The 25,150-nt window shown below is 38.2% G+C and overlaps 4 protein-coding genes across 4 annotated transcripts; 2 read left to right on the top strand and 2 right to left on the bottom strand.

The window, feature by feature from the left end:
- Positions 1 to 184: 184 nt before the first annotated feature.
- MONOS_10975 (putative tyrosyl-DNA phosphodiesterase 1) lies at positions 185 to 3,844 on the bottom strand (the record flags this gene model as incomplete). Its single annotated transcript, XM_067863465.1, has 10 exons — positions 3,640 to 3,844; positions 3,491 to 3,560; positions 3,389 to 3,441; positions 3,253 to 3,345; positions 3,046 to 3,175; positions 2,419 to 2,970; positions 2,110 to 2,281; positions 1,225 to 2,020; positions 971 to 1,092; positions 185 to 839 (listed from the first exon to the last, which is right to left on the bottom strand). Exons 1-10 carry the CDS (start codon positions 3,820 to 3,822, stop codon positions 185 to 187), a joined length of 2,826 nt encoding a protein of 941 aa, XP_067734197.1. The 5' UTR covers positions 3,823 to 3,844.
- A 141-nt stretch (positions 3,845 to 3,985) lies between these two features.
- Positions 3,986 to 5,783, bottom strand: MONOS_17049 (uncharacterized protein; the record flags this gene model as incomplete). The annotated part of the gene is made up of 4 exons (XM_067869930.1): positions 3,986 to 4,292; positions 4,429 to 4,649; positions 4,782 to 5,054; positions 5,156 to 5,783. 4 exons carry the CDS (start codon positions 5,781 to 5,783, stop codon positions 4,158 to 4,160), a joined length of 1,257 nt encoding a protein of 418 aa, XP_067734196.1. The 3' UTR covers positions 3,986 to 4,157.
- A 2,214-nt stretch (positions 5,784 to 7,997) lies between these two features.
- MONOS_10976 (uncharacterized protein) lies at positions 7,998 to 16,946 on the top strand (the record flags this gene model as incomplete). Its single annotated transcript, XM_067863466.1, has 3 exons — positions 7,998 to 8,193; positions 8,320 to 16,270; positions 16,328 to 16,946. The coding sequence occupies 3 exons, from the start codon at positions 7,998 to 8,000 to the stop codon at positions 16,944 to 16,946; spliced, it is 8,766 nt and encodes a 2,921-aa protein (XP_067734195.1).
- A 1,539-nt stretch (positions 16,947 to 18,485) lies between these two features.
- Positions 18,486 to 23,700, top strand: MONOS_10977 (uncharacterized protein; the record flags this gene model as incomplete). The annotated part of the gene is made up of 2 exons (XM_067863467.1): positions 18,486 to 18,858; positions 18,959 to 23,700. 2 exons carry the CDS (start codon positions 18,486 to 18,488, stop codon positions 23,698 to 23,700), a joined length of 5,115 nt encoding a protein of 1,704 aa, XP_067734194.1.
- Positions 23,701 to 25,150: the final 1,450 nt, after the last annotated feature.

Raw genomic sequence — 25,150 nt, 5'->3', positions numbered from 1 at the left:
AAAACAAAACAACTCATCATCATATTATGTTATGGTTTATTATTTAATAAAATAAAATGGGTGCACTTTTTCAATCAACAACACACATACACACAAACACAAAATAATAAATAAATAAATAAATAAAATAAAATAAAATAAAATAAAAATTTTGTTAAAAATTTATAAGATTTTCGTCAAACATTCATTCGTCATCAGATCCGAATTTATCAGCACTCCACAATTGACCAAAGATATCAGGCTTCGAATAAGAAACATCCCAAACCCAAGGTTCATCTTCCTTTCCTTTGCGCTGATGCTCTGTTGATGCATCAGTACTACCCACAACTCCTGCTGATTGCGCAGATGAATAATGTGAGTTGTATGAAACTGGTGGAAGAGAAAACGGAATGGGCATTCCAACAACAAAGGAAGGCTGTTTCTCAGATATTATGTGAGATAAATCCGGTGAATTAACAAATTCAACAAAAGAGGGATTGTCAATAACATAATCATGATAAATATTCTGTTGCATTTGATGGTGAAATGCTATTACTGGATCCTTCTTTGACGCTAGGGAAAAAGAATCATCGCTTTCCTTTGGTAAAATAAAAACCGAGCCATCGTTAAATTCGATAACATCTTGTTCTTCCTTCTTTTCTTGCTTTTCTGATTCCTGCAATGACTCATTCAATGCCATCTCCAACATCATCTTGTCCATAGTTTCTTGATTGCTTTTGCTTTTTGCAGAGGAACGAAGTCGCATAAACGAGTCTTCAAACATAGGAAGTATTACACAGTGTGTGCCATTCACTGGAGGAAGAGGGAATTGTTGGTTTGTGCAGGAAAAGAATGATGTTCTTTGAGATGAAAAAAAATATGCAATTCATATAAATTCACACATTGACAGTTATGTCAGATTATAAGTTGAAAATAGAATTCGAAATTTTAATGAAGAATAAAAATAAATGAAAAAAATGAAATCGCAAACTTTCCCCACATTCGGTGTACATTTATTGAACGAAGAATCAAAGACGGATGAAGCAAAACACCACATTCATAATTGCTAATTCTTAGACTGTTATTCTTCTTTGTAATAAATCCCCAAGCAGCCTATAACAAAAAAAGAGAGAAAGAGAAGGAAAAAAAGATTTTCAACAAAATACACATATCAAAATATCATTTCATTGCGCATTAAAAACATTAGATTATTCTTTTTTATTGAACTTAATCAAAAATGAATACTTTTGACAAATTTGCGCTTGTTATCACTGCCCATCGTAATTCGCCATCATGGCCAACTCTGGTGTATATTTTTGAGTGAGGCATCATGTGCTGCCTTCCGCTCTGCCTCCCGTTCCATCTGCACAGATACTCCTTCCAGAACTCTCTCACTGCCTTCTGCGACAGGCACAACGAGCCTCCGCTTGAATAGCCCAGAATTGACTGCGCCACTTCGTTCACGGTGGGCCACACGAGATGGAGATGAGTATGAACAGCCTGTGCTCTTGCGAAGCTTGCCATGCTGTTTCCATCCATAGCACTCTTTGAGCCTTTTGCCAAAGAAGAAGAAGAAGAAGAAGATGATGATGATGAAGGGGCAAAAAAGGCTCCAATAGACTGCTGGGTCTTTTTTGCAGCAGGTGATTTTTCTTTGCTTTGAATGGAGCTTGTTTTCGCTCCTGCTGAAGTTGTGATAGAAAAGTTGCTGTCTGCCTCATCAGCCTCCCTTTCATCCTCATCAGATGAAGCAGCTGAGATTCCTCCAATTTTGTTCTTGGAGCTTCTTCTTTTTCCTTTGATTTTCGTCTTTTTTCCAAAAATATCAGAATCTGCACCACAATCATCAAGTAGAATGGCATCGCCTTCATCTTCGTCCTCATATAAACCTGACTTTTCTGTTTCATCTTTGAAAGCAGCAACATTTGAAGCAGTTTGGCCACTTTTACTCGAAATTTTTGTATCTCCCATTTCATCATCATCAATTTTCCTTCTTTTCAATGTGTGGCTAACATCAGTGCTTCCATCATTGAGCAGATCACTAAAAGAAAATTATTATTATTATCAAACAACCACCGTGCATTTAATAACATTCACATTTGCATCATTAAAAAAAGTTAAGACGCAAACGCATCTTTCTTTGCCGGCAATGCAGCTACTCCTTTCTTGCAGACTGTGCATGACGGAGCAAATGTGCGTGCGGACCCCAAAGAAGTCGTGAATTCAGCGAGCCATTCTTCTGTCAAAGTGCCAAACGATGAAAACTGACACACCAAATCATTTCTAATCAGAGGCAAAGAATCTGCTTTCAAAAGCAAAACAATGAATTATTAGAAGTTCAAATTTAAAATCACATTAAAAAATAAATAATAATCGAAAATAACAATACAATAAAACAACTTGAAGCAACAAAATATATTTTTAAAAAATGTGAAATACCTTTTTCAATCTTACTGGTTGCTTGCTTTGCTGATTGAATTGCGCTCGTCTCTTCTTTCTCACACACTTTGCTTGCACTCTCCGCATAAATATCCTTCTCTTCTGTCTTATCCCTTTCAATTTCTGCTTCTTTCATGCGATTGAGTTCTCTCTCCCGCTGCAGCAGCATTTTCCTCAAAAACAGATGCCCAAACGAATCTCGCTCTGCGTTTTCGTGGGAGCCATACACAGAACACACCAAATCTGCTGCAGCAGCACTGAAATCGTAAAGCGACAGATCGATATACAATAAATTCGGTTTGCGAGACGACTGCTGCGGATATGATTGGTGTGGTATATGCAAGGCATTCAGATATTTTGACAGTGTTTCTTTTATTGAAGAAGGCTCGACTGTTGATGCGTTCACTGGTGAAGAAGATGCAGAAGCGGAAGAAGAAATATGCGATTGAGAAAAGGCAGTGCTTTTTTTCTGAATTCGTTCGAGTAATCCTTTTGATTTGGTTGCTGCTGGAGGAGAAGCACTCGAAATGCTTGAAAGTGAAGCTTCTGCCACTATTTACAAATTAATAAATTGATAGAAATAAAAAGATGACATGTAAATAATTAGCAATAAAAAAACGAGCATACTCCAGGTTGCTGTATCTGTAAGCAATGGAAAATCTTGGCACCAAATTGCTTGTGTACGATGTATCCAATCACTCTCAATTAAATTTGCGGTGGAAACAACAACCCGCAAGCCTTTAGGATATGTTAATAACTGCAACACAGAAAGAAAAGAAAAGAAAAGAAATAGTATATAATTGAAAGTTTTTTTAAATGATAATATCAATTTACCATTATTTTACTGTGATGAAGACCAAACGAGCTCGGAACCTGAACGCATTTAGCACTAAATTTTTGAGGCAGCTTCCCACTTAATTCATTAAACTACTCGATCTTTATAAAAACTCTTGTTATAAAATACACATACATCGTAAAACCCACCACGTCCATAAATAAACAGAACAGGAATGTTATTTAACACTTAAAATTTTAAAATTACGAAAGATTTTTCAAATTTTCAAATAAATACCAGGAGCTTCTTGGAGGATCCATTTAACTTCTCCAACATATGTTGTGAGGATAGCTGATTGGAGGCTGTCCTAAGACAAAAACAAATATTTAGTCAAATTGTTCAAAAAGAAAAAAGTGAAAAAATTCAATGATAAATAATATTCATACGTTGAAAAAATCTGAGAACATAACTCCTGGATTTCTAAATTTAGGTAAAACAGACGGGCTTGTGGTCAACGCAAAAGATATTGGTGGAGGAAGAAATGAAATGTCTTGTTTAATTTTCTGAATGGCCATCATGTATTCTTTTTGTATTTCTTTCTGAACATCTTCAATATTGTCTAGTGCCATTACAACTTAAAAGACACCTTGCGATGAATTTTTTTGAAAACAAAAATTTGTTAAGGGTATCTTCTTTAAAACCTATGAAATTTTTGCAATGAGAAGGTTTGAAGAACAATAACAAACGTTTTAAAAAATTGAAGATTTTTGAATAAAATAATTAACATTACTATTCTGCTTAAAAAAGGTGAAAAAAATATGATAAAGTTAAGTAAATTAATTAACAAATTTCATGCTCGTTTGAACATTTTAAAATTTAAAAACTTAAAATATAAATTAGAACAATAACAAATTTTATCCATTATGCTCAATGACGATGAAATTTAATAAATGAATTGAGGCAATTATTTGAATTTTCTTGTCCAATTTTTATCATTCCAATCAATTCCCTTAGCTTCTTTAAAATCTTGCAAATCTGATGGTCCAATGGTGCAAAATTTGATAATGTTAAACGACAAAGTTAAATTTGTAAGGAAAATCTGATTGAAAAAGAAATGAAGTTGCCATAAATTAAAAAATTTTTTGTTACCAGATGGTTACGAGAAAACATTTTTAACAATAAATACAATTAGAGAAGAAATAAATAAACATATACAATAATAAGAATAAGCACACATAAAATCTTAACGATTTTGGAGCATTGCATAAATAGTACTTTTGTGGTATTTTGTTGCACTTGAAATAGATATTTGATTTTTTTTCGCTTCCATGGCTGGATGAATTTTGCTCTGTAATTTCAACAACAATCGACAAAGTGCCTCCGTTGATGCAGCTATCGAATATCTTTCTCTTGCTGACATGCTTCAGATTGCCATTTCCACTTAATCCACAGCCATCTGAATGCAATCAAGTTATTTGCGATACAAAATTACAAAATTTTTATTTATAATTTTTCAAAGAAAATAATAATAAAAATAAAAATAATAAAATAAAGCAAATGAGGCTATTGCAACAAAGAAAGATCAAACATTCCGTGCTTCCAGGAGAGGAGGTGGAAGAGTGCAAGTCATACGATGCGTCCACAGCTCCAATGCGAAAGTTGTCTGTTGCCCCGACAGGAGCCACTTCGAATAGCCAAATGCCTCTCTCAACAACCGGATGGAATAGAAATGTCACCAATTTGGGTATCTGCTTCAGCACAAAGCGCTGCTGCATCTCCAGAACACAGTCGGGCAGCACACCTTCGTGGAAGTCTGTGCCTTCAACAAAAACATCACATTTGAAATTGCGTGGTATTGCATCTTGATTAAAAAAATAGCAATCAAGTAGTAAAGCACAAAAGGAATGGAAGAGTTAACATCAGAATAAAAACTAAAAATCTTTATAAATAAAAAAATCCCACCTTTTCCCCACCCAGGCATTAGCAGTTCTTGTCGAAGACTTTCATCTGGTATGCTTTTTAGGAACGACTCGACTTCTGCTTTGTGTCGATGAGCAGATGGTTCTTCTTTTCTTCTCTCATAATCAGCAACTGCATCGTCTTTCATTCCGCCTTTGCGCAAAACACAAAAACCTCCTTTGCTTTCTTCTTTGTGCTCAGGCGAGCAACTACATTTTGCTGCTTCAGAAATCAGATGTATTGAGGACAATGCATTTAAACGAAATTTTGATTGTTTTTCTTTTGAATTCGAAGCAACTTCTAAACTTTGGCTTGGAGATTCAGGGTTGATTGAAGAAACAGAAAATTGTCGACTTGGACGTGGGAACGGATTCTCCAGTTGATAGAACGAGGGTATCGACAGCAAAATACTTGAAGGAGATTCTTCAACTGAGTCTGACGAAAGCGATTGACATGATGACAGCTGTGGCCTTGTTGCACTTGTGCGGGCAGAAAAGCTGTCAGAGATTTCTGTTTCAGACAAAGAGGCATTTGACAATGTGTCGCCTGATTGCCTTTGTGCACAAGTTGAGATCTCAGAAAAAGTCTCACTTTCTGATGGAGCAAGCTTTGGCGAAATGGTCGAATTCATCAGATTCACTCTGATATGCGATGAAGTCAAACAAAGTGAGTTAATAAGCTGAAGGTTTTGAGATAAATCGCCTTCTAAACACTGTTTTTGCAATTTTTCAATAACATTTTCTAATCTTCCAATAAGTGTTTCTTGAAGAATTTTTGGTATTCCACATACATCGACAGCATCGAGAATCGTAAGAATGGAATATTTTGAAAACGAGCAAAGCTCTGTTTTCAATAATAGCGATTCAAAATGACGCAATAACCCTGGATACAATAAGTATATTGTAGTCCACTCGTCCTTGGAGTGCTTTGCAAAATCACACATCAGTCTCAAAAATTCACATTTTTCTTTCGTTGAACTGTTATTTATATTTTGAAACATCATAAACATATCTGTGAACGAGCATATCAAAGGTGTCGTGTCATTCTCTTTAAAGAATCTTTTTGAAATAATATTCAAAAAATTTGACACTTTTCTCTGTAAAGAATTGTTTCAAAAAACAAATATAATAAAATAAAAAGTCACAACTGCAAATCTAACTTTCCGCAAATTACAAACCTTTAGTTCTAAAGAATCTTTCGAAAAAAGTGAGTACATAACGCTTAATGAAATAGGAGATGCTAATGTTCTCTTTAACGAAAAATCTTTTGCAAAGTACAAATGAATCTAAATTTGTAAAATAATTCCACACCATTAAAATGCAAAGCCATCCATATAAGTTGACGCATACAAACAATTTGTTTATCAATAGAAAAACACAATATATTCGCGATAATGTCATTTGCATCATCTATCTATTCAAATTCTAATATTATAATTTTAAACGAAATATTCTTAATCCAAACATATAATTGATCTATTTTTGATGCGTCATCAAAAGACATGCGCTTATTATGTGAGAAAAAAAACAAAGAAAAAAAAAGATAATAAAATAATAATTTTTTTATGGTAAAAATGATTTGTAAGTATTTCATTTTCTCATTTCAATATAATATAATATTGAAAACATATGATAATATACACGAAATATAAGAAAAAAACTAATTTTTGTAATTATTTCAGTGTTTGTGTGTTTGAATAAATAAAATATTGAAGATAAGATTGAATTCCAAAAGAAATTTTGTTCAGAAAAATAGATTATTATTAAAAGTTCATCAACTTAAAGAAAAAAGGTCAATGCACCTTCAACAGACCGACATTTCAATCGAATTTCGATTTATTTATGATAAAGTTATATTTTGAATTTTTTTTTTTCAAACATTAGAAAATTTTCATTTTTTTATTTCATTATAAATTGAATGAATATTTTAATTTTTTATAGAAAATTCATTATTATTATTTTTCACTTTTTTTTTAAAAAAATTTTTTTTATTTTCTTGACTGGTAATTGAATTTGAATGGATAATTTAATAATTGGGTTAAGATCAAAAAAAGGAACAGAAATTGCTAGAGCTTATATACGAAATGAATGCACATTTTATTCAACTCGTTCTTCTAGTAATTTCATACAAATATTGCAACGAAGAAAACTGCAATGATATTTGCAATAATTTACAATTATTTAACATCAATTCAACAAAATTCCCTTTTGAATTAAATATTGGAAATGACTCTTCAAAGTGCTATTTTTCACGTATTGCAAGCACATTTTCTTCCCATCGGCATGGAAATTCTTCCGAATACGCTACAGAAATTCACTGTTGCTCAACTGAAACTGAATTGTCTTCACAATTTCATACAGTTAATTCTACCTGTCAATTAATTGCATTGAAATTATGTCACACAGCAGAAACTTCTTTTATCACGTTGGATTGTTCGTCTCTGGTCTCAGTTGAGAGTAGTTGTATTTTTAGCTCATCCTTATATCATCATTTTTTTTCAACACTTGGAGAACTTATTCTCGACAATATAAGCTTATCAAGCTCAGTCGTTGATTCAAAAGCTGTATCATCACTTATATGTTTCCCTCAACAAGGAATGAAACAATTACCTGGATCAGCTATTATATTTCGATCTTCGTTTAACTCATTAAATTTACAAACTTATCCATTTATTTCTTCATTTTCATTGGCTAGTATTCATCTAAAATCAGCTGTTTTTTCAAATATTTCAACTAAAATCGATAACACTCTTCAAAAATCTTTGCATAAAGCTTGCTCTTCATCATTTGATTGTTGTATTTTCACAACAGTTTCAGATGCTCTCTATGGTAGTGTATCTCCTGGAATGTTCGGAAAAAGTCTATTTTGCAAAAACTGCACTTTTTTCCGAAGTGGTAGAACATATTCTCCAGGATCTCGCTTTACAAATGCGGAAGATATTCTTTTTGAGGAAACACAATTTTCGCAGATTACTTCTCCTATCACTGATGTTTACGATTCAACAAATGTGGACAACAATGGAGGAGCATTGTATTTAGCTGGTAATTCTAGTGCAAATTGCAAGATCCAATTTTGTGACTTTTCACAATGTAATTGTTCTTCAAGAGGTGGGGCAATTTTCATACAGAATATAAATTCATTTGTATTAAGTAATTCATCGTTTGCAGATTGCAATGCGTTAGTTCAAGAAAGCGAAGGAGGAGGAATTTGGCTTGATGAAGTATCAGACTGCTTTTCGCTGTGCAAAGTGAAGCTCCAAGGGTGCACAGCCGACTGGAATGGAGGGGGAATATGCGTTTTCAACGGAAATAATCCATCAAATCAGTGCTATTGTTCGGCACTAACTGGAACTATTAAACAATTCTCAGAAATTCAATGCATCGAATGCGGAAAGGTTTCAAAAAAGGGGGGAGGTATTGGAATTATCGGAACTGTATCTCATGATTTCACTCTTAGTGATTCTTTATTTGATCGGTGCTATACAATTGACAATGGGCATGGGGCTGGTATTAGCATTGCAACAGATGAAATAACTTTAATTCCTCCAATTGCATTTTACTTTTGTTTCTTCAAAGGAAATACTGTATTTGCTGAAGATTCGGGCACAGACGTGGAAATCATTGATACTATGGACAAATTTTTGTTGATTTCTCCGTTTGAATGCTGTGGATCGACAACAGATGGTACCCATAGAGTTCTGTACGATAACGGAAGCGTAAACTGGAAAGATGAATGGCTTCCCAGACTGACTGACAAAAGGAGAGTAGCCGCAATTGGTGGAACAGATTCTGAGTGGTGCGGGATTGATGCCACTGCTACTCCATGCAACACACTTAAGTATGCGGTTGAAGCATATACTACAAACGCTGTTTGCACTGTTAACCCTCTTCAAGGTGAACATCTTGCATTCATGACGAGTGGAGTGAAAATCGAAGACAAACGAATCAATTTGATTGGTGAAGGAACAACAAGAACAATTATTCATCCGACGCAACCCTCTTCGCTGAGGTCTGTGTTCACTGTAAATAAAGGTTCTTTATCGCTTTCGAGAATGACGATTACGCATGACAGCAATTCAGGATCTTCGTTAGTTTTACTTAAAGATGCGCTTTCAACATTTTCAATGAACGATTTGCTTATAACCGGGCCACCTGAGATTATAGGACAACCTGCTAAAGAGTTTTCTTCTGCCCTTTTTAAGGGGAATACAAGTTCAGTTCTTTTGGAGAATTCAGACTTTCAAGATCTTTCATTTATCTCTGGAACTATTTTTGATTTTGAAACGTGTGCATTATTCTCTTGCTCTCAGTGCAATTTTCAGAGAATAAGAAAAAGCAGAGGAAGTGGGGGATGCATTTGCTTAAATCGGAGAATTGTTTCTTCCGAATCACCAATAAGACTTCATTCATATTGTTTAACAGATTGCATTTTTAATGATGTCATATTGAGCGGAAGCGACATTGGTGGAGGAGCCGTATTTGTTGAATTGATGGCAGGAGATTCATTGATTGTGAATGGAACCAGCTCATTTGAAGGTTGCGTTGCATCGCCAACTGTGGATGGAAACGGAAGAGGAGGAGGAATGAAACTGAACGTTCTTGATTCGTCTGTTGATCTTAGACTTCTTCATCCTCTATCTTTTGGGCAATCTCAACCGAACAATGCTTATATTGGCAAGAATTTGTTTATTGGATGCAGTGCAAATGTGATGCTTGAAGATATCGTAACTATAACATCATTTCAATTTTTTGATGCTGCACAAGTTCCGACTGATGTGCTGCTGTGGAGTGGATCTGAAAATGGAGAATCTGAAACTATCATTCCGCTTCATGTTCTCCTCTGTGTGATGCCTTCTCCTTTACACATTAATGGTGTTGGCGGAGTCAATCACCATTATTGCGGGTTTGTAACGTCCGAATGTAAAACTCTTGAATACGCAATCAATATACGCATGCCGCAGTCGATGATAAACTGGATTTCTGTCGATAATACTTCCTCTTTGAATGATGAAGTCTCAATATCTTCTCATGGACTTGCATTACGAGGTGGATCTGCATTGTCAACTGTTGTTTTAGTTGTGGATAACGGATCAAATACTCGTAACTCGTTTATTCAATATGAATCCGAAGCCGAGTTTGAATTGATATCTTTCATTTTCTATGATCTATTGAAGGATACTAGAGAAACATTTATTTCTGCGTCCTTTTCAATAACTGTTAGCAAAAGTCTAATCATATTCCCCGAGAATGTCACGGAAGTATCATTTGCATTAATAAAGTCTGTTGGTGGAATTGTGGAGATTAATCAGATGTACTTTACGCAGCCATTAACATTCACAGCTTTTTCGCCGTTTATCTTCACGGATGCAGAGTCAGCCAGCTTTGTGAATAGCACCATGATTCGAACACGACACAAGAATGGAGACGGAGGTTGCATGAAAATTCTTGGCAGCTCAGGTTCTTCTCCATCAGTGACAATTTATAACTGCTCTATCTCGACTCTGTGTTTATCACCAAATCAAGGTGGATTTCGAGGTGGTGGGTCGTTTATTTTGCTTGATACCGGAGCATCTTTGATTATAAAGGAGACTAATTACTCAGGGTGCATGGTTCCGTCAACGGACGATCCTATAACAGGGAAAGGATTAGGCGGAGGAATCTATTTGGAAACTGGAAATGGCGTTACAGGGTTTACATTAAAAGATCTTGGATTTGTATCTAATGATGCTTGGAGAGGTAGAAATATATTTTTGAGTTCTTGGAACCTCAAATCATTAGTTGTTACATCCAATTTTGATTTTCAGTCTTCAGAAAGCGATCGAAATTCACTTACAACTTTCAACGGATACGAGAGATCTTCATCGTCACCAACATTTTCAATTCCTCTGAACGTATTTCTTTGGACGAATTTCACTACAACGGGGTTTGTTGATGAAACGGACGGAAGCGATTTTAGTGGATGTGGATTTGCAGAAGCGAAGTGCGCCTCTGTAAATCATCTGATGCACACTCGTTTTGATACGCCTCCAGCAGATCAGTGCAACATCTTGATTTCTTCATCCTCTTCAGTGAACGAAGCATTCACATTCGAGACTTCTCAAAGCTTCGAACTGCAAGCTAATGCAGAGGACACTCCAGTCGTTGTTTCAGACACTGTAACAAAAGCTCAAGATGGCTTTTTTGTTTTCACTATTCCTTCAAATGTTGAAAACATATCATTTTTATTGCCTTCTGATCTGAATGACAGCAGATCAATTCTGTTTTCTTGTGAGGCGGCAAGCTTCACAATGAATAAATGCTCAATGAAGTTGCAAGAACATTTGTTTACATGCAGCTATTCGCTTCTGTATTGCAGACAAGGAGATATCACACTCTCGGATATTGCAATCGTTTCTATGACATTTGCTTCAACAGCAGTATTTGCGTTAGAGCAATCAATTAGCTCCTTTTCGGTTAGTCATTTGTTGGCAAATGATGTATTTCTTCAATCTAATGCAGCCATTTCCATATTGGCACTTGCATCACCCCTTTATAATGTTCCAACAGTTTCTCTAATTACATGCGGATTTAATAATATGAGACAAACTGCAAATAATCCGTGCTTAATTGCTTCGGAGCCTTTTGTTGCCACAAAATGCACACTCCAAGATAGTTATGTTATCTATGCCGATTCTCAGCTGTCAGAAAAAGGCGGAGGAATGTATTACTGCATGAGCTCTGATGGCCAGCTATCTTTCATCAACTGTACATTTTATGGGAGTAGATGTTCGCCTTCAATTGGAAGAGGAGGAGGAATATATTTGGACTGCATCAATCCTACAAGCCCAAACCCAAATCCATTTCCTGAATTAGATTTTTCACTGAAAAAAGTTCGATTTGATGGAAATGAAGCGTTTATTGCAAACGATCTATTCATTAATTGCCATTCGTATACAACACAAGCTACTTGGGAACATTTTGATCTTGATTGGTCACAAGAGTCTATCAATTCAGGAAACTCCTTCTATGTAACTGATCATTCAGTGACTGATTTCAATCTCATTCCGTTTGTTGAAGGATATCGAGATTCCCTCATATATACTGCTTCTTCAGCCAATTCTGTTGCTACTCGTCTCTGCGGAAGACTTGAAGAACCATGTGCGACGCTGAACATGGCTTCAACACGCCTTTTATTCAGAACACCTGGAACAGTGAAGATCAACCAGACAACAAATGTGACTGGGCTGTTTACATTGAGTGATATTGCAATTGAATCAATAGATGCAAATAAAGCATCTGTACTTTTTTCTTCGTTCATTGATCTTCCTGAGTATGTTATGACAATTCCATCATCGCCTCCACCAGATTATGGAGAGGTGGGCATTGTAACTGTTATAAACGATGTATCAATAAATAAATGCACCTTCAATTTTGTGCTGGAGCGCTCAATTACTTTGTTTTCTGCAAAACACGAAACAATTTTCCGTCAAAAGAACGGCACTTTGATGATTTCCGAATGTGTGTTTTCAGCAAAATATCAAACAGAAGCATCCACGTCTCTGATTAACTCATCGATGATTGTTGTAGATGCAAATGCCAAACTGAGCCTGTCAATTGTTGAGATTTCTCACATATATACAAGCTGTCCACTTATTCTTCTTCATTCAGGAGATACTACATGTAATTCTATGTCATCATCTTCATCGCTTTCGTTAACTGCTTCCTCAAAACACAATGAAAGCAAAAACTATCACAAAAACGAAGCATCTTATGATCATTCATTCACTCAGTGCACATTTTCTTCTATCAAGCGAACAAGTGAAGGACCTTGCGCCATTTCCTGTGAAGAAAGAGTTTCAGCTTTATTTTCGTTCTGCACATTTGACCATCTTGTGTCATCCACAATCAAAGGCACAGCGGTTTCTTTTGGAACAAATAGTTCTGTGCTGATGGAATCTTCTCTTTTTAATGGGCAACTGGCAAATACACTCAATGAAAATGCACAGTCCACAGCAAATGCAGCTGATGAAATGTGCTTTTGGGGAGATTCGATCGTTCACTTTGAAGCATGCAGCGCACAGCTTAAAAACTGTACGTTCACAAACTCTACACATGGAGGCATTTCTGTAACCAATGGCACGCTTACCATCACAAACGGAAGGTTTGAAAGAAACAACCCACAAATAACGAACTATCCCTCGTTTCGGAGAAACATCCATTGCGAAGGCAGAAACGGAGTAATCAACTTGAACAGTTTGAGACTTGGCGACGGCAAAGAAGAGCTCTCATCGCTGTGGATAGACAGCAGCGAATGCACGCTGAATGGTCTTCCAGAAACAAGAGCATCTCATCTGTTTATGCCAACAGTTACATCTGTGGAGAATACTACACATGGATCAACAATGGATTTGACAGTAATCGGGACACTTCTTATGCCTTGCGACCTTTCGTTACAGTTAGTTTTCATTGCCAACAAAACGGAACCATCCGAACAGAATCACAAAAGCAGTTTTGATAACACAGGAATTGATAATGCTGATACTCTGTCGCACATTTCGTTCGAAGGTCATCGAACAAAAGAAATAGAATCAACCAAAAATTACCGATTCCACACATTTGTGAATGAAACACATGCATATGCGTCGATTCCCACTTCTATCATTACAATGCTTCCTCGCACAACTGAAGTACGATTGGAGCTGCTCTACAAAGGAAAATCCATCTCTGGTGGAGATACAAACTCGCCAGCATCGTATCTTCTTGTTAAGTCCTCAATTATCGCAAAAGCAGACGACAAAGAGAATTTGACGAACATGGCAACAATCATTGGAGCTATCGTTGGAGGAATTCTTTCAGTGCTTTTATCTGTTTTGCTCATTGTTATTATTGTTGTTCTGATCTCAAGACGGAGAAAGAAGGCATACAACAAGAAAGAGCAGGAGCTTACAGAAGAAGGAGCAGAGGGAGGTGAAATGACAGTAGCAGAAGCCGAGCGATTGAGGAGAGCGAAAGAAGAGCTGAGAAAACGGCATCCTCAAAGAAATGAGACAGAAATGCAAAGAAAGTTGAATAAACATCAATCGACACTTGCACTGATGTCTGCCGAAGACAACGAAGACGACGATGCGTACAGTTATTCTTCAGAAGAGAATTCGAAGTCACAGAACAGTTTGAGGGGCAATCTGTGCAGCAGTGAAGCAGGTCTGATTTGCTCTGGATCCAGCAAAGCAATGGGTCTTCGTTCCCCCAACATAGATACGGATATTCAGTCACAGACATCAGGAAACCACGAAAGCAGCTCTTGTTTGAGGAATGACATCAGCGAAGATGACGAAAGCATCATGGCGAACGGATATGATGAAGATTTCTTGACTGAAGATGGACTGGAAGAAGATTATGCACCACATCCATACAACGACCTCATCACAAAAGAAGATCTGGAGAGATTCTGCGGAAGTGGAGTTGTAAAAGCTGGAGCAGACGATTCTGGTGCTGATGCTCCTGATGAAGAATTCGGAATTGTTATTGTGGTTGGATTAGATGAGCAGCCACACAAAGTGATTAAGCGCATTAGCGAGATGACTGAAGATGAGAAGGATGAATGGACAGAGCTGTACGAGTCGATGAAGATGCGCAACGAGGTGGAGAGGAGAAATGCTGTCAGATCCAGCGAAACAGCTGAATCCAGAGAAGAACGAAGGGAGCACGCACTGATGATCGCAAAGAGGAGGCGCCGAAGATCGATGAAGCGGAACGGACAATACGAAGACAGCATCAACAGCAGCGGAAGCCTCAGCCATCGCAGCAACAGCCGCGATGAAGACAGCGATGATGACGATAATATGAACGATTATGACTCAGACATTGACATACTCTCAGCTTTGTCTGACGATTCAGAAAGTGAGCTGCTCAACTGCGATTCGGATGATCCACTTGACCCTGATTTTCTGAGTGAGGATGGGGCTGAGGAAGGAAATACATATGTGATAGATGGCGAAGAGATACAGCTGGAGAACGACCTGCTGGATGAATTTGGGTCGTTTGACAACAATTCAGAAGATGGAGACAGTGACAGCGATTCTGACAGTAGCAACAAGTCAGGAACAAGAGCGATGAACGGAACGTCTCATGCGAAAAACCACTACAATTTCGGCATTGAATCAGACGATCAAATGGGGATTGCGATTGTCCTGCGGAGCGACGGGACAAGAAAGGGGGTCGCAAAGCAAGTGGGAGATATGAGCAGCGAGGAGAGGCGCAACTGGCGGAAGATCTATGCGCAGATGATGAAGAAAGAGGAAGCGCGGTCTCATCGGATGATTATTCGGATGACTGAAGATCCTGAAGACAGAGCAGAGAGAAGAGCACGTGCGGTTCTTGTGATGGCAGATAAGAAGAAGAAGCGGATGAATGGCATGGCGAGGATAGCATCAACAGGAGAGCTGGAGATGAAGAACGGCAAAGAAATGGACCAGATTGACGAGCTGATGGACGATGACGATTTTCTGACGGAGGATATTGAGGCTTACATGGGCTTGGACAACACACAAGACCAGATCAATGAGGATAGAGAAATTTCCAGTCTTTTGAAGCGGAATGAATCTCTTTCGAATCCAGACAAGCAGTTTGGGATGGTTGCGCTGATTGGATCAGACGGAAAGAAAAAATGGGTGCAAAAGAAGGCAAAAGATATGAATGATGAAGAAAAACGACTGTGGCATATCAAAATGACAGAATTTCGAAAGCGAGAAAGAAGGAAGAGAAGATATGCATTGCGGATGAAGGAAACAACAGAAGCAAGGCAAGACAGGAGAACGCGGACTCTTCTGAAGCAGCGGAAGTATCGTTGCCGGATCAATCGTATGAAGCTAAGAGAAGAAAAAGAGCAGATAAGAGAAGCAAGAAGAGCAGCGGGGCAGCTTTCGACAGGCGAGCATCGCCGAAGGAGGCATCACCACCACCACGCTAACAGAGCAAATGGCGATGGATATGGAGGTGATGATGATGATGATGATGTTTTGAGTGAGGATGAGGAAGCAGATCTTCTCATTGATCTTGTGGATGACGAGTCGAGCAGCAGCGATTTTTCAGAAGATGACGCAGATGCCTCAGGTGTTATGATGTCAAAAGAAGAGAAACGGCAGCTGAGAAAGAAGCGATTGATAGAAATGACCGAAGAAGAGAAAAAAGAGTGGAGGAAGCAGAGATTAGAGCGAAGGAAGAAGAGGATGCTTCGAAGAAGAGCAAGAAGACGGGCAGGCGAAACAGAAGAAGAGAGGCTGGCGAGAAGAGCGAGGGCGATGAAGAAGCTGGAAGAGCTGAACAGAAGAGACGCAGAGAGAAGGGAAGCAGCACTGAGGAGAAGAGAAAGGAAGAGGAGGCAGACGGAGAAATGGCTAAGGAGCACAAGAAGGAGAGAAGAGAAGAAGAGAGAAGAGGAAGAGCGGAGGAGAAGAGAAAAGAGAGAGGCGCTGATGAAACAAGGGGAGCAGATGAGGGCAGAGCAGATGATGAAGGACGAGCTGAAGGAGCAGAGGAGGAGGGAAGCGGAAGAGAAGCTTTTGCAGGACAAGAAGAAAGAACAGCTGAAGAAGGAAAGAGAAGAGAAGAGAAGAAGGCAAAGGATCGAGGAAGACTCGAAGCTGACATTGTCTCGAAAAGAAGAAGAGGAAAAGAGGAAGCAAGAAAAGAAGAGAGTCCAAGAAGAAATACAAAGAAAGAGGGAGCTCTTTGAGAGGGAGCAGAGAAAGAAGAGGAGGCAGCAGTGGAAGCAGTTTGAATCGCAAACAAAGCTGCCAAAAAGAGAAAAGAGATGAACGAATTAAGACACATGCTCAATCTTTTATACATGAATGCTCACTTCGCTGTCTGTACTCCTCTTAAATGCAATCTATTGGACCTCTTCTGTACATTTGCTCATCATGTACATTTATTTTAGTGTCTTTATTCTGTTTTCCTAATGTTTATGTTCGTCACTTATCTATGAATATTTCTTCATGTAGTGGAAATATGTAGAATCACTTCATTTTTTAAACCACATGATTATATTTTTTTTTGCTTTTGTTATGAACTTTTTAACGATTTTTGGTTGTCTAAAAAGAAGTTAATGCCTGCTTTCAATTTTCTTTTTCTTTTTCCAGTTTTTTTTTTTTCTTTGACTTTTGATATAATTCTGCAACTTTCATCTCTCTCTCTTTTTATCATTCTATTCTTGTTCTTTCTTCTCTCCTTTTCTTTTTCAACTTTAATAATCTTTTCTCTTCTTTCTTGTACGATGTACATTATAATATCGTCGATTTTCAAAATAACAGTAATTTCGTTGCTTTGCCATTTTCTTGATGTCTTTTGTTCATTTCTCTTCCATTTTAAGTTTCGTTTGCAAATATGTATTTCTTTTCGTGTAATTTTTGCTCTTTTTTTATTTTCGCTTTGTTTGCTTTTTGTCTTTATTTTGAAGAGGATGCTGGCATTGTGCTTCTTTTATCAACGACAAATTCATAATTATTTATTTTTTCTTTCTTTCTTTTTTTTTTATTTCGAGGCCATATTGATATAGTTGCGTCAGCACTCATTCACAAATGCGCATTCCGGCTATTTTTCATCGATATAGTCTTATTTCTTCTCTTAATTTATTATTTTTACCAAAGCACAAATTTTAGAATTTCAACAGCTTTCTGCTTGTTGAAAAAAAGTTTTTTTGAACTTTTTAGTTTATTATTATCCTCAATTCAATCGTCATTAGTTGTCACTTCCTTTATTTAACCTTTTTGTTAATTTATTATTGTTATTCACATTTATTACTCATTTCCCCACTTTTTTAAAGCCTTTTATGTTTCTTTAACAAAATTTTTATTTAGTGGTATTTGTTTCTGTTGCATCTCGAAGCATTTAATGTATAATGAGTAGTGAATGTATGTCTTAAGTTTTAATTGTTTCTTAGGTATTTGTTACTCTTTGTTTTTATGTTATATTTTATACAAGACTGAATTTTTACACAAATGCAATTAAAAAAACTATTTATGGGATCTGAGAATTACACGAATTCCACACTGGATGGGATGTACCACATCTCAATTACAAAAGAAAGTGTATCCACGTGGAGATAGTTTTGGATCATACTATGAGCTCAAGCCGGTCCCGTTTACGTGTATTTCTCGTGTGATATTGAATTTTTTAAATGTTACTTGCCTGTATTTTTTCTTTTTTTGTCCGCAGAAATCATTGGAAGAAAAGTCAATGAAAAATCAAAAAATAAAAAAGAAATTTTGCAAGAGTTTTATAAACGAGTTCTCAAGCTAGATCTTATCTCTCTTCTAGAATATTTTGATTCAACTCTCCATCGTGAACTTTGCGATATGCTCATTTGGACCGATGATACAGAAGATCAAAGAACAATGATGATGAGCGCTATATCGACAATTTTTGAATGTGGTGCGAGAAATGTATTGCTTCACGAAGATAATCCATGCAGCGTTTTTATGGGAATTGATTGGAGAGAAACAACATGTGGCTATTTTCAAAATGGAAAGTCGTCCCATGACTATAGGTTTTATCGGGTGATAGGAGATTGTTATGCAGGAAAGGCTCGTGGAGTGAGTCCGACAGTTCAAGATAAAGTTTTGTCCACCCTTGTTGTTGAAATAAAACAGTCACATTCCGACGATGAACATCTCGAAATAACAGAAAGAGCCGTGTTTGCTCTCCGTTGTTTAAGCGAGGAAAGAGATTGTATGATAATATGTTTTTTGAATTATTGGTTGCAATTATAAATTTTTTGATTCAATTCTTTATTTCATATACCAATGGTATTTTTCGAATTTTGAAAAAGTTTCTCCTCCTCTTTTTGTGAATGCCTTTTTGCAGCATCGAATTGACAGATATTTGTTTGCATTAATCACAGCACAGCTCCCGCTGATGCGTTCAAAGCCGATTTCGCGACTGATTGTCTCCGAGTCCCTTTGCGTGTTGTGTTTGCTGTTTCGGTCAAACCATTACAGGCTGATGGATTTGCTGAAGAAGTGTGACGTCATGGGTGTGATGGGCCAAGTGATGGAGGAGCTGCATCGGGAAGGGCGGAGAAATTGGCGGAAAGAGCGCGAGAGAAGGAAACGCGTAAGAGAAGAGCGTTGGAAGATGATAGAGGCAGCTCGTCTAAATCCCAGTGTATTTGCAAATACGCAACAGGAAGGATTATGTAAAGCACAAAAGGAAAGAACGGATGCTCTTGAATTGCGCAACAAAGGAAGTGCATGTGGCATAGAAGCAAATAAAGATGAAGAGATTTGTCTGCTGGAATGCAACAACATTTCGCCTGCCAAAAGAGATGTTAATTTCTTCAGCAAACTTACAGGATTATTCAGAAATTGTATTAAATCCAACAAGCCAAATTCCAAAGGCTTTCTTGAAAAGGACTTGAGACGAGCCAAAGAAGGAATGGACGGTGGCAGTATCCGAAAGGGCGGAAAAGGAGAAAGAATCAATGACGACAGCGAAGATCTGAAGAGGATAAATCAGAAGGGAGAAGAACAATCTCAATGGATGCGAGGCACAAACTATGAGGACGAGGACTGGATTGGGGAGGAGTTGAGGAGGCAGTCAGTTGGAGAGCATGCAAACGGAGTATTGCCACAGAAGAGCGAAGAGTATCAGAACAGACATGCAGATGATTGGATAGCGAGGAGGATGCGAAGAGAGCAGCTGATGGATTTGGGAATAGACATCGGCGATGAAGAGTGGGAGGAACAGGAAGGAGATTATTTGCGTCGGTTTGATGAGAGAATGGAGAATGGGGAAGACAAGCAGTTGCTGAGGAGAAATGAAGGAATGTATGAGAAGGAAGGGGAGGATGATGAAGTTATCTTAGCTGATCAAGACGGAGCATATGAAGATGAAGAATACGATGATAGAAGAGATGAGCCGTATGACGAATGGGGTTCAGACGATGACGATGTCGTTGAAGATGTGAAGCCATCGCGCTCGTCCAGGGCTTATAAGCAGAATTCAATGCATTATCTTTCTGGTGCTCGTCCGCTTCCTTCTCATTATTCGTCGACCTCCTCTTTGGTCTCTTCAAGCTCCTCACAATATGCCAGCAGACGTCAAACGATGAAAGCGAAAGTGTCCTCTTCTTTCTCCCCAGCCTCTCAGAATGTGTCGTCTCCATCGATATTTGCAGCAGCTACTTCTTCATCTGCATACAACTCTCCATTCACTTCGTATCCTGTTGTTCCTCCTACCAACCGTTCTTTTGCCCACTCCAATCTGACCGCCCTTGTTGCCTCGCCTTCTCTTTCTGCGCTTTCTTCTATTTCCTCTCAAGCAGAAAGCAGTCGGTTCAATGCTTCCTCTCAAAATGTGCCGTTGCCCTATCAAATGATTGGGCCATCCAGAAGCGATGCGCTCAGGCCAGCAGACACACAACACGCTCCAATCGGTTCTATTCACTCGTCCCATTCTCTCGCAGACATGTCAGACGAATGCCCGTTGCAATCCCAGAGCCAATTGCAACTTCATTCGCATTCACAATCACAGCTTCAGTCTCAGTCTCAGTCTCAGTTTCAGTCACAGTCCAGAATCACTTCACTCACTTCATCGCCCAGCCAACCACTTCACGTGCCTGACACTTCACAATTAGCTGCTTCCTCAAAACATTTGAACAGTCATTCAACTGCTTTTCCTGCTTCATCTTCTTCCTCATCTTCATCATCATCTTCTTCTTCCTCTTCCTCTTCCTCTTCTTCTTCCTCTTCCTCTTCCTCTTCTCCTCCATCTTCCTCTCCCTCTCGTTCTGATTCTCCTCCACCTCGTCCTCCGTCTTCATTCACCCTCTCTTCTCCTTCCTCTCTTCGCAGTGAAGTCATCCTTCATCTCTTGCATTGCACCTCCATTCTCTTCCACGCCTCATCTGAAGTGCGTCAGCTCCTCTTCTTTGCAACTCCTTCACCCTTTTTGCAGTCACTGTTGCAGCTGGCAGCCGACGAGGAAGGGAAGAAAGTGAATGATCCACTTGTGGAGATCATGAGCGAGTGCTTAGCGAAGGGTTCGAAGGAGATTGTGGCAGCGCTGATGATGAATGGGATGCTGGAGGTGATGGTGAAGAAAGTGTGTGGGTGTGGGGAGAGGATTGAAGTGGGGGCGTGGCTGAAGGAGAAGGAGAAAGAGAAGGAAAGAGAGAGGGAGCTGCAGATTGCAGCAGAGATAGAACGAGCAAAGGCGAAAGCGAAAGCGAAGGAGAGAGAAAGAGAGATTGAATATGAGAAGGAGAGAGAGAAAGAGAGAGAGTTGTGTGTGGGAGGGTTCCAATCATTGTCGGGTTGTGAGTCGCCTTCGATGGCACTTGCATCCACACCCCACTCAACATTCCACACTTCCCTCTCTACACAGCTGCTGATCTCTCATAGCTACACTACTTCCTCTGTTGCATTGAATTCGAATTCTTCTTCTTCATCTTCCTCGTCTTCTTTGTATTCTGAATATCCTTCTTCTCCTTCTTCTCTGTCGTCTTCCAATTACAGCAGCTCTTCTGATTCACCTTCCATTTTGCTTTCACTTTGCCCTCTCACATCAACACCCCCTCCTCCTCCTCCTCAAGCACAGTTTTCTTCCCTTTCTTCTTCTTCTTCTTCTTCTTTCCCTTCTCAATCACATACGCAGCAAGTTGGAACAGCGTTGCCTGCTACATCGCACAATTCATCTGAATTCTCTCCAAATATGCCAACTTCTTCTTCCTCTTCCTCTTCCTCTTCCTCTATAAATTCCTCAGAACAGCCAACATCCACTTCAAGTTCCTCAAATGTTTTGTACCCTTCTCTTTCTCCTTCTTCTCAACATTCTTCCAATCATTCATCTGGTGCCCCTCCAAAGCCAGTTGTGTTTTCTTTATTCAATCAAACACTTGCTTCTTCCTCTTCTTCTTCTTCCTCCTCCTCCTCTTCTTCTTCTTCTTCTTCATCTTATTCTGCTTCAAATGCTTACTCCCCCTTTATGCCCTCAGACACGCAACCTTCTGCCATATCTTCTTTGTATGATCCTTCTCTCACTCCATTAAATTCTCAGAATCAAATTGTCTCCTCCACAACATCCAACAGACCTTCTTTATCTCCCTCCACATCTTACTCCTTTCTCCAACAGCAAGCTCTTCTTCATCCCTCTTCTTCTTCTTCTTCTTCTTCTGCAGTCACTTCTCCTTCACTCGCATCAACAAACCAGTTTATTCCTTCATTTGTTGGCCTTCAGCTCGACAACAGCTGCGTCTCTCCTCCATTCAGCATCCCCACTCGCCCATTCATGTTCGCCTCAAACTCTCCTTTTGTCTCACCTTCTCCTTCTTCCTGCCCTTCTCCCTCTCAGTCGCCTCGGTTTCTGTCTGTCAATCCACTTTCTTCTCCTCCGTCGCCGTCTTCTTTGTCTGTCATACCCTTTTCATCGCCATTCAACATTGCTTACAACCAGCCTTTGCCTCCTTCATCAACTTCTTCTGCTTTTGCTTATGCTTATAATACAGCCACTAATGGAAAGGCATACAATCAAAATGAGTCTAATATAAATGTGAATTCAAATGCATTGCAGTCATCATCATCATCTTCTTCCTCCTCCTCTTCTTCTTCTGCTTCTCAAGTGCCCTTTCATCGGAAGTACCAGCGGCATTCCATTGGAATTGGAAGAGGGGCAGTGGCAACTGATGAATGGAGTCTGGAGATGTGGTGCAATCTGCTTCTGCAGCTGCTGTCGAAAGTGAAGGAGAGGATGAGGAGGAGCCGAAAGAGGAAGAGAGAAAGAGCCAACAGAAAGCAGATGAAAAGAGAGAAAGCGAGGAAAAGAGAGGAAAAGAGGCAGGTGAACGATGAAGTTGAAGAGGAAGAGGAAGAAACAGAGGCAGAAGCAGAAGTCGAGAAAAATGGAAAGCAAATTGAATGTGCCTGTAAATGTAAAGACGAATGCCCTGTTTTGCGAATTAAGCATAAAGCATCTTCAAACAATCGGAAAACTAATAGCTCTGAGAAGTCAAGCAGAAGAGAACAAGAAGACACGCCATTGGTGAGCGAGCAGAATGGCAGGCAGTCTGCCGACAAGAGTGAGTCTTGCTGTGAAGCAGCAGCAACGACGCCTGAGATCCATTTAGAGGATTCTGTTTTGAGTGGCCCTTCGTCTATTGCCATTCGGGACTCAACAGCTGCAGATGAAGTGTCGTTTAAAGCAGAGAACTACGAGTGCTTGATTAAGACTGATGGTAAATTCGACGCATTCGAAGGAGATAGGCGAAAACGAGAGGCTGGTGAGTCAGAGGGGGAATTGGAGGACGAAGATGAGGATGAGGATGATGAAGACGGAGAGAATGAAGAGGGATTTGGAGGCAGTGCTCATATTTCAGTCTTCCCTTCGAAGAGAGACAGCTGGTTTGTGTTGGGGAGGCGGATCTTTGCGTATTGTGAAGAAGAAGGCCTCTTTGACTCAGCGGTTGCACTGCAGCACAGGGCGATCGGGGTAGGTGTCTGGCTGAGGAATAGCGAGCCGCATATATTTTGCACAGAGCAGATTATGGAGAGCATTCAGGATTGGATGAATGGATGAACGAACAAATGAAAGAGTGGGGTATGTGTAGTATTTCTGAGGATTGTGCCATTATGTGTGAAGAATCTTTATATGAACGAAATTTTGTGCAAAATATGTTGCTACGTTGATTATGTGTTACTAAAAAACTAAAATTTAACTGCTTATTCAATTTGTATGGAAAATGTGAATTGATGAAAGATTGAATTCCATTTTGAAAAGATGAAAGCTTTTCATAAATGTTTCCATGATTTTTCAAAAATGTCATCGAAATGCTTCCTGAGCTTAGAAGATATGCTAGATATTTGAAACAGTTAGTTATTTTAGAGCCAACTCATTCACTTGCCATCTTTGCTTTATGATGTTCGTATGGCTGATAGAAAGATTTAGCTCAATGTTTTATATTGTTGTATTCATTTTTAAAAAAAATGCATAAAAGAACTTTGTTTTCTCCATTGAGAGTTGAGAGGCAATTCTTTTTTTGTACTTTTTGTTTGTTGAACATTTCGTTTTGGTAACATTTTTTTTGCATGCTTTTCTGTTTGTTTCATTCTTACAGAATTTCGACATTAGAGAATTTTTTCCATTTTTTTCATTTTCTTGTTCAATAAACTGGCAAATATCTTCATTCTTTTGAGCTGACTTTTCATATTTCAATTCAATTCTCTCTCTCTCTCTCTCTCTCTCTCTCTCTCTCTCTCTCTTTTTTTTGCACGAAATATTTTTTGCGCTTTTGAAATTTTTGAGTATCATATTTAATTTTCCTCTCTTATTCATTTGAATTGTTTCAAATTTTTTAGTTTCTTTTCTTTTATTTCTCTTTTGTGTCCGTGTTTTTCTTCATTTTTTTAATAGAATTTTAAAAATTTTTTGTTAGCCTTTCTGTGAAATTAAACCGTTTTTGTTCTTCAAGAAGCTTTGCTTCAGTTTATATATTTTTCGATAGTCAATTTGTACACGTTAGTAAATTAAATTTGTTTAGTTGCATTTGTTTTTATCTGTTCACTGCATAATAGAATTTGATAATTGCGTTTTTGTTTAACCGATTTTTATGTTTATTATGCGAAAATACAATCAGAATGCTTGATGGTTTGATGTTTCACATCAAATTTTAATTTTTACTCACTTATTCGAAAGTTGTATGATTTTCAAATCTTCATTTTTGTATGCTCGATATTGAGTTCATTATTTAGAGTTTGTATTTTTAATGTGAAATGTGATTATAATAATACTTATTTGTGAATTGCAAAAGGATGATTTTCTTTTAATTTGCTTCTATTTTTGTTGTAGACTCCAAAAGTTCTCAATATCGAAAAAGATTCAATCAAATTTGAAAGTTCAAAAAACAAAATTTTACGAAAATTCTAGAATTTTTTTGATAAGTTTTTTTATCTTTATTTTTTTCTCTGCATTTTTGGATCTTTTTATTTTAGGTTCGAAAATGTCGGAACCCTTAAAATAAAAATTCCAA

The sequence above is a fragment of the Monocercomonoides exilis genome (assembly GCF_001643675.1).
Source record: "Monocercomonoides exilis strain PA203 chromosome Unknown scaffold5-2102611, whole genome shotgun sequence".
Taxonomy (NCBI): Eukaryota; Preaxostyla; order Oxymonadida; family Polymastigidae; genus Monocercomonoides; species Monocercomonoides exilis.
Note: the sequence above shows the minus strand (reverse complement) of the source record. Positions and strands in the feature narration are given on the sequence as shown.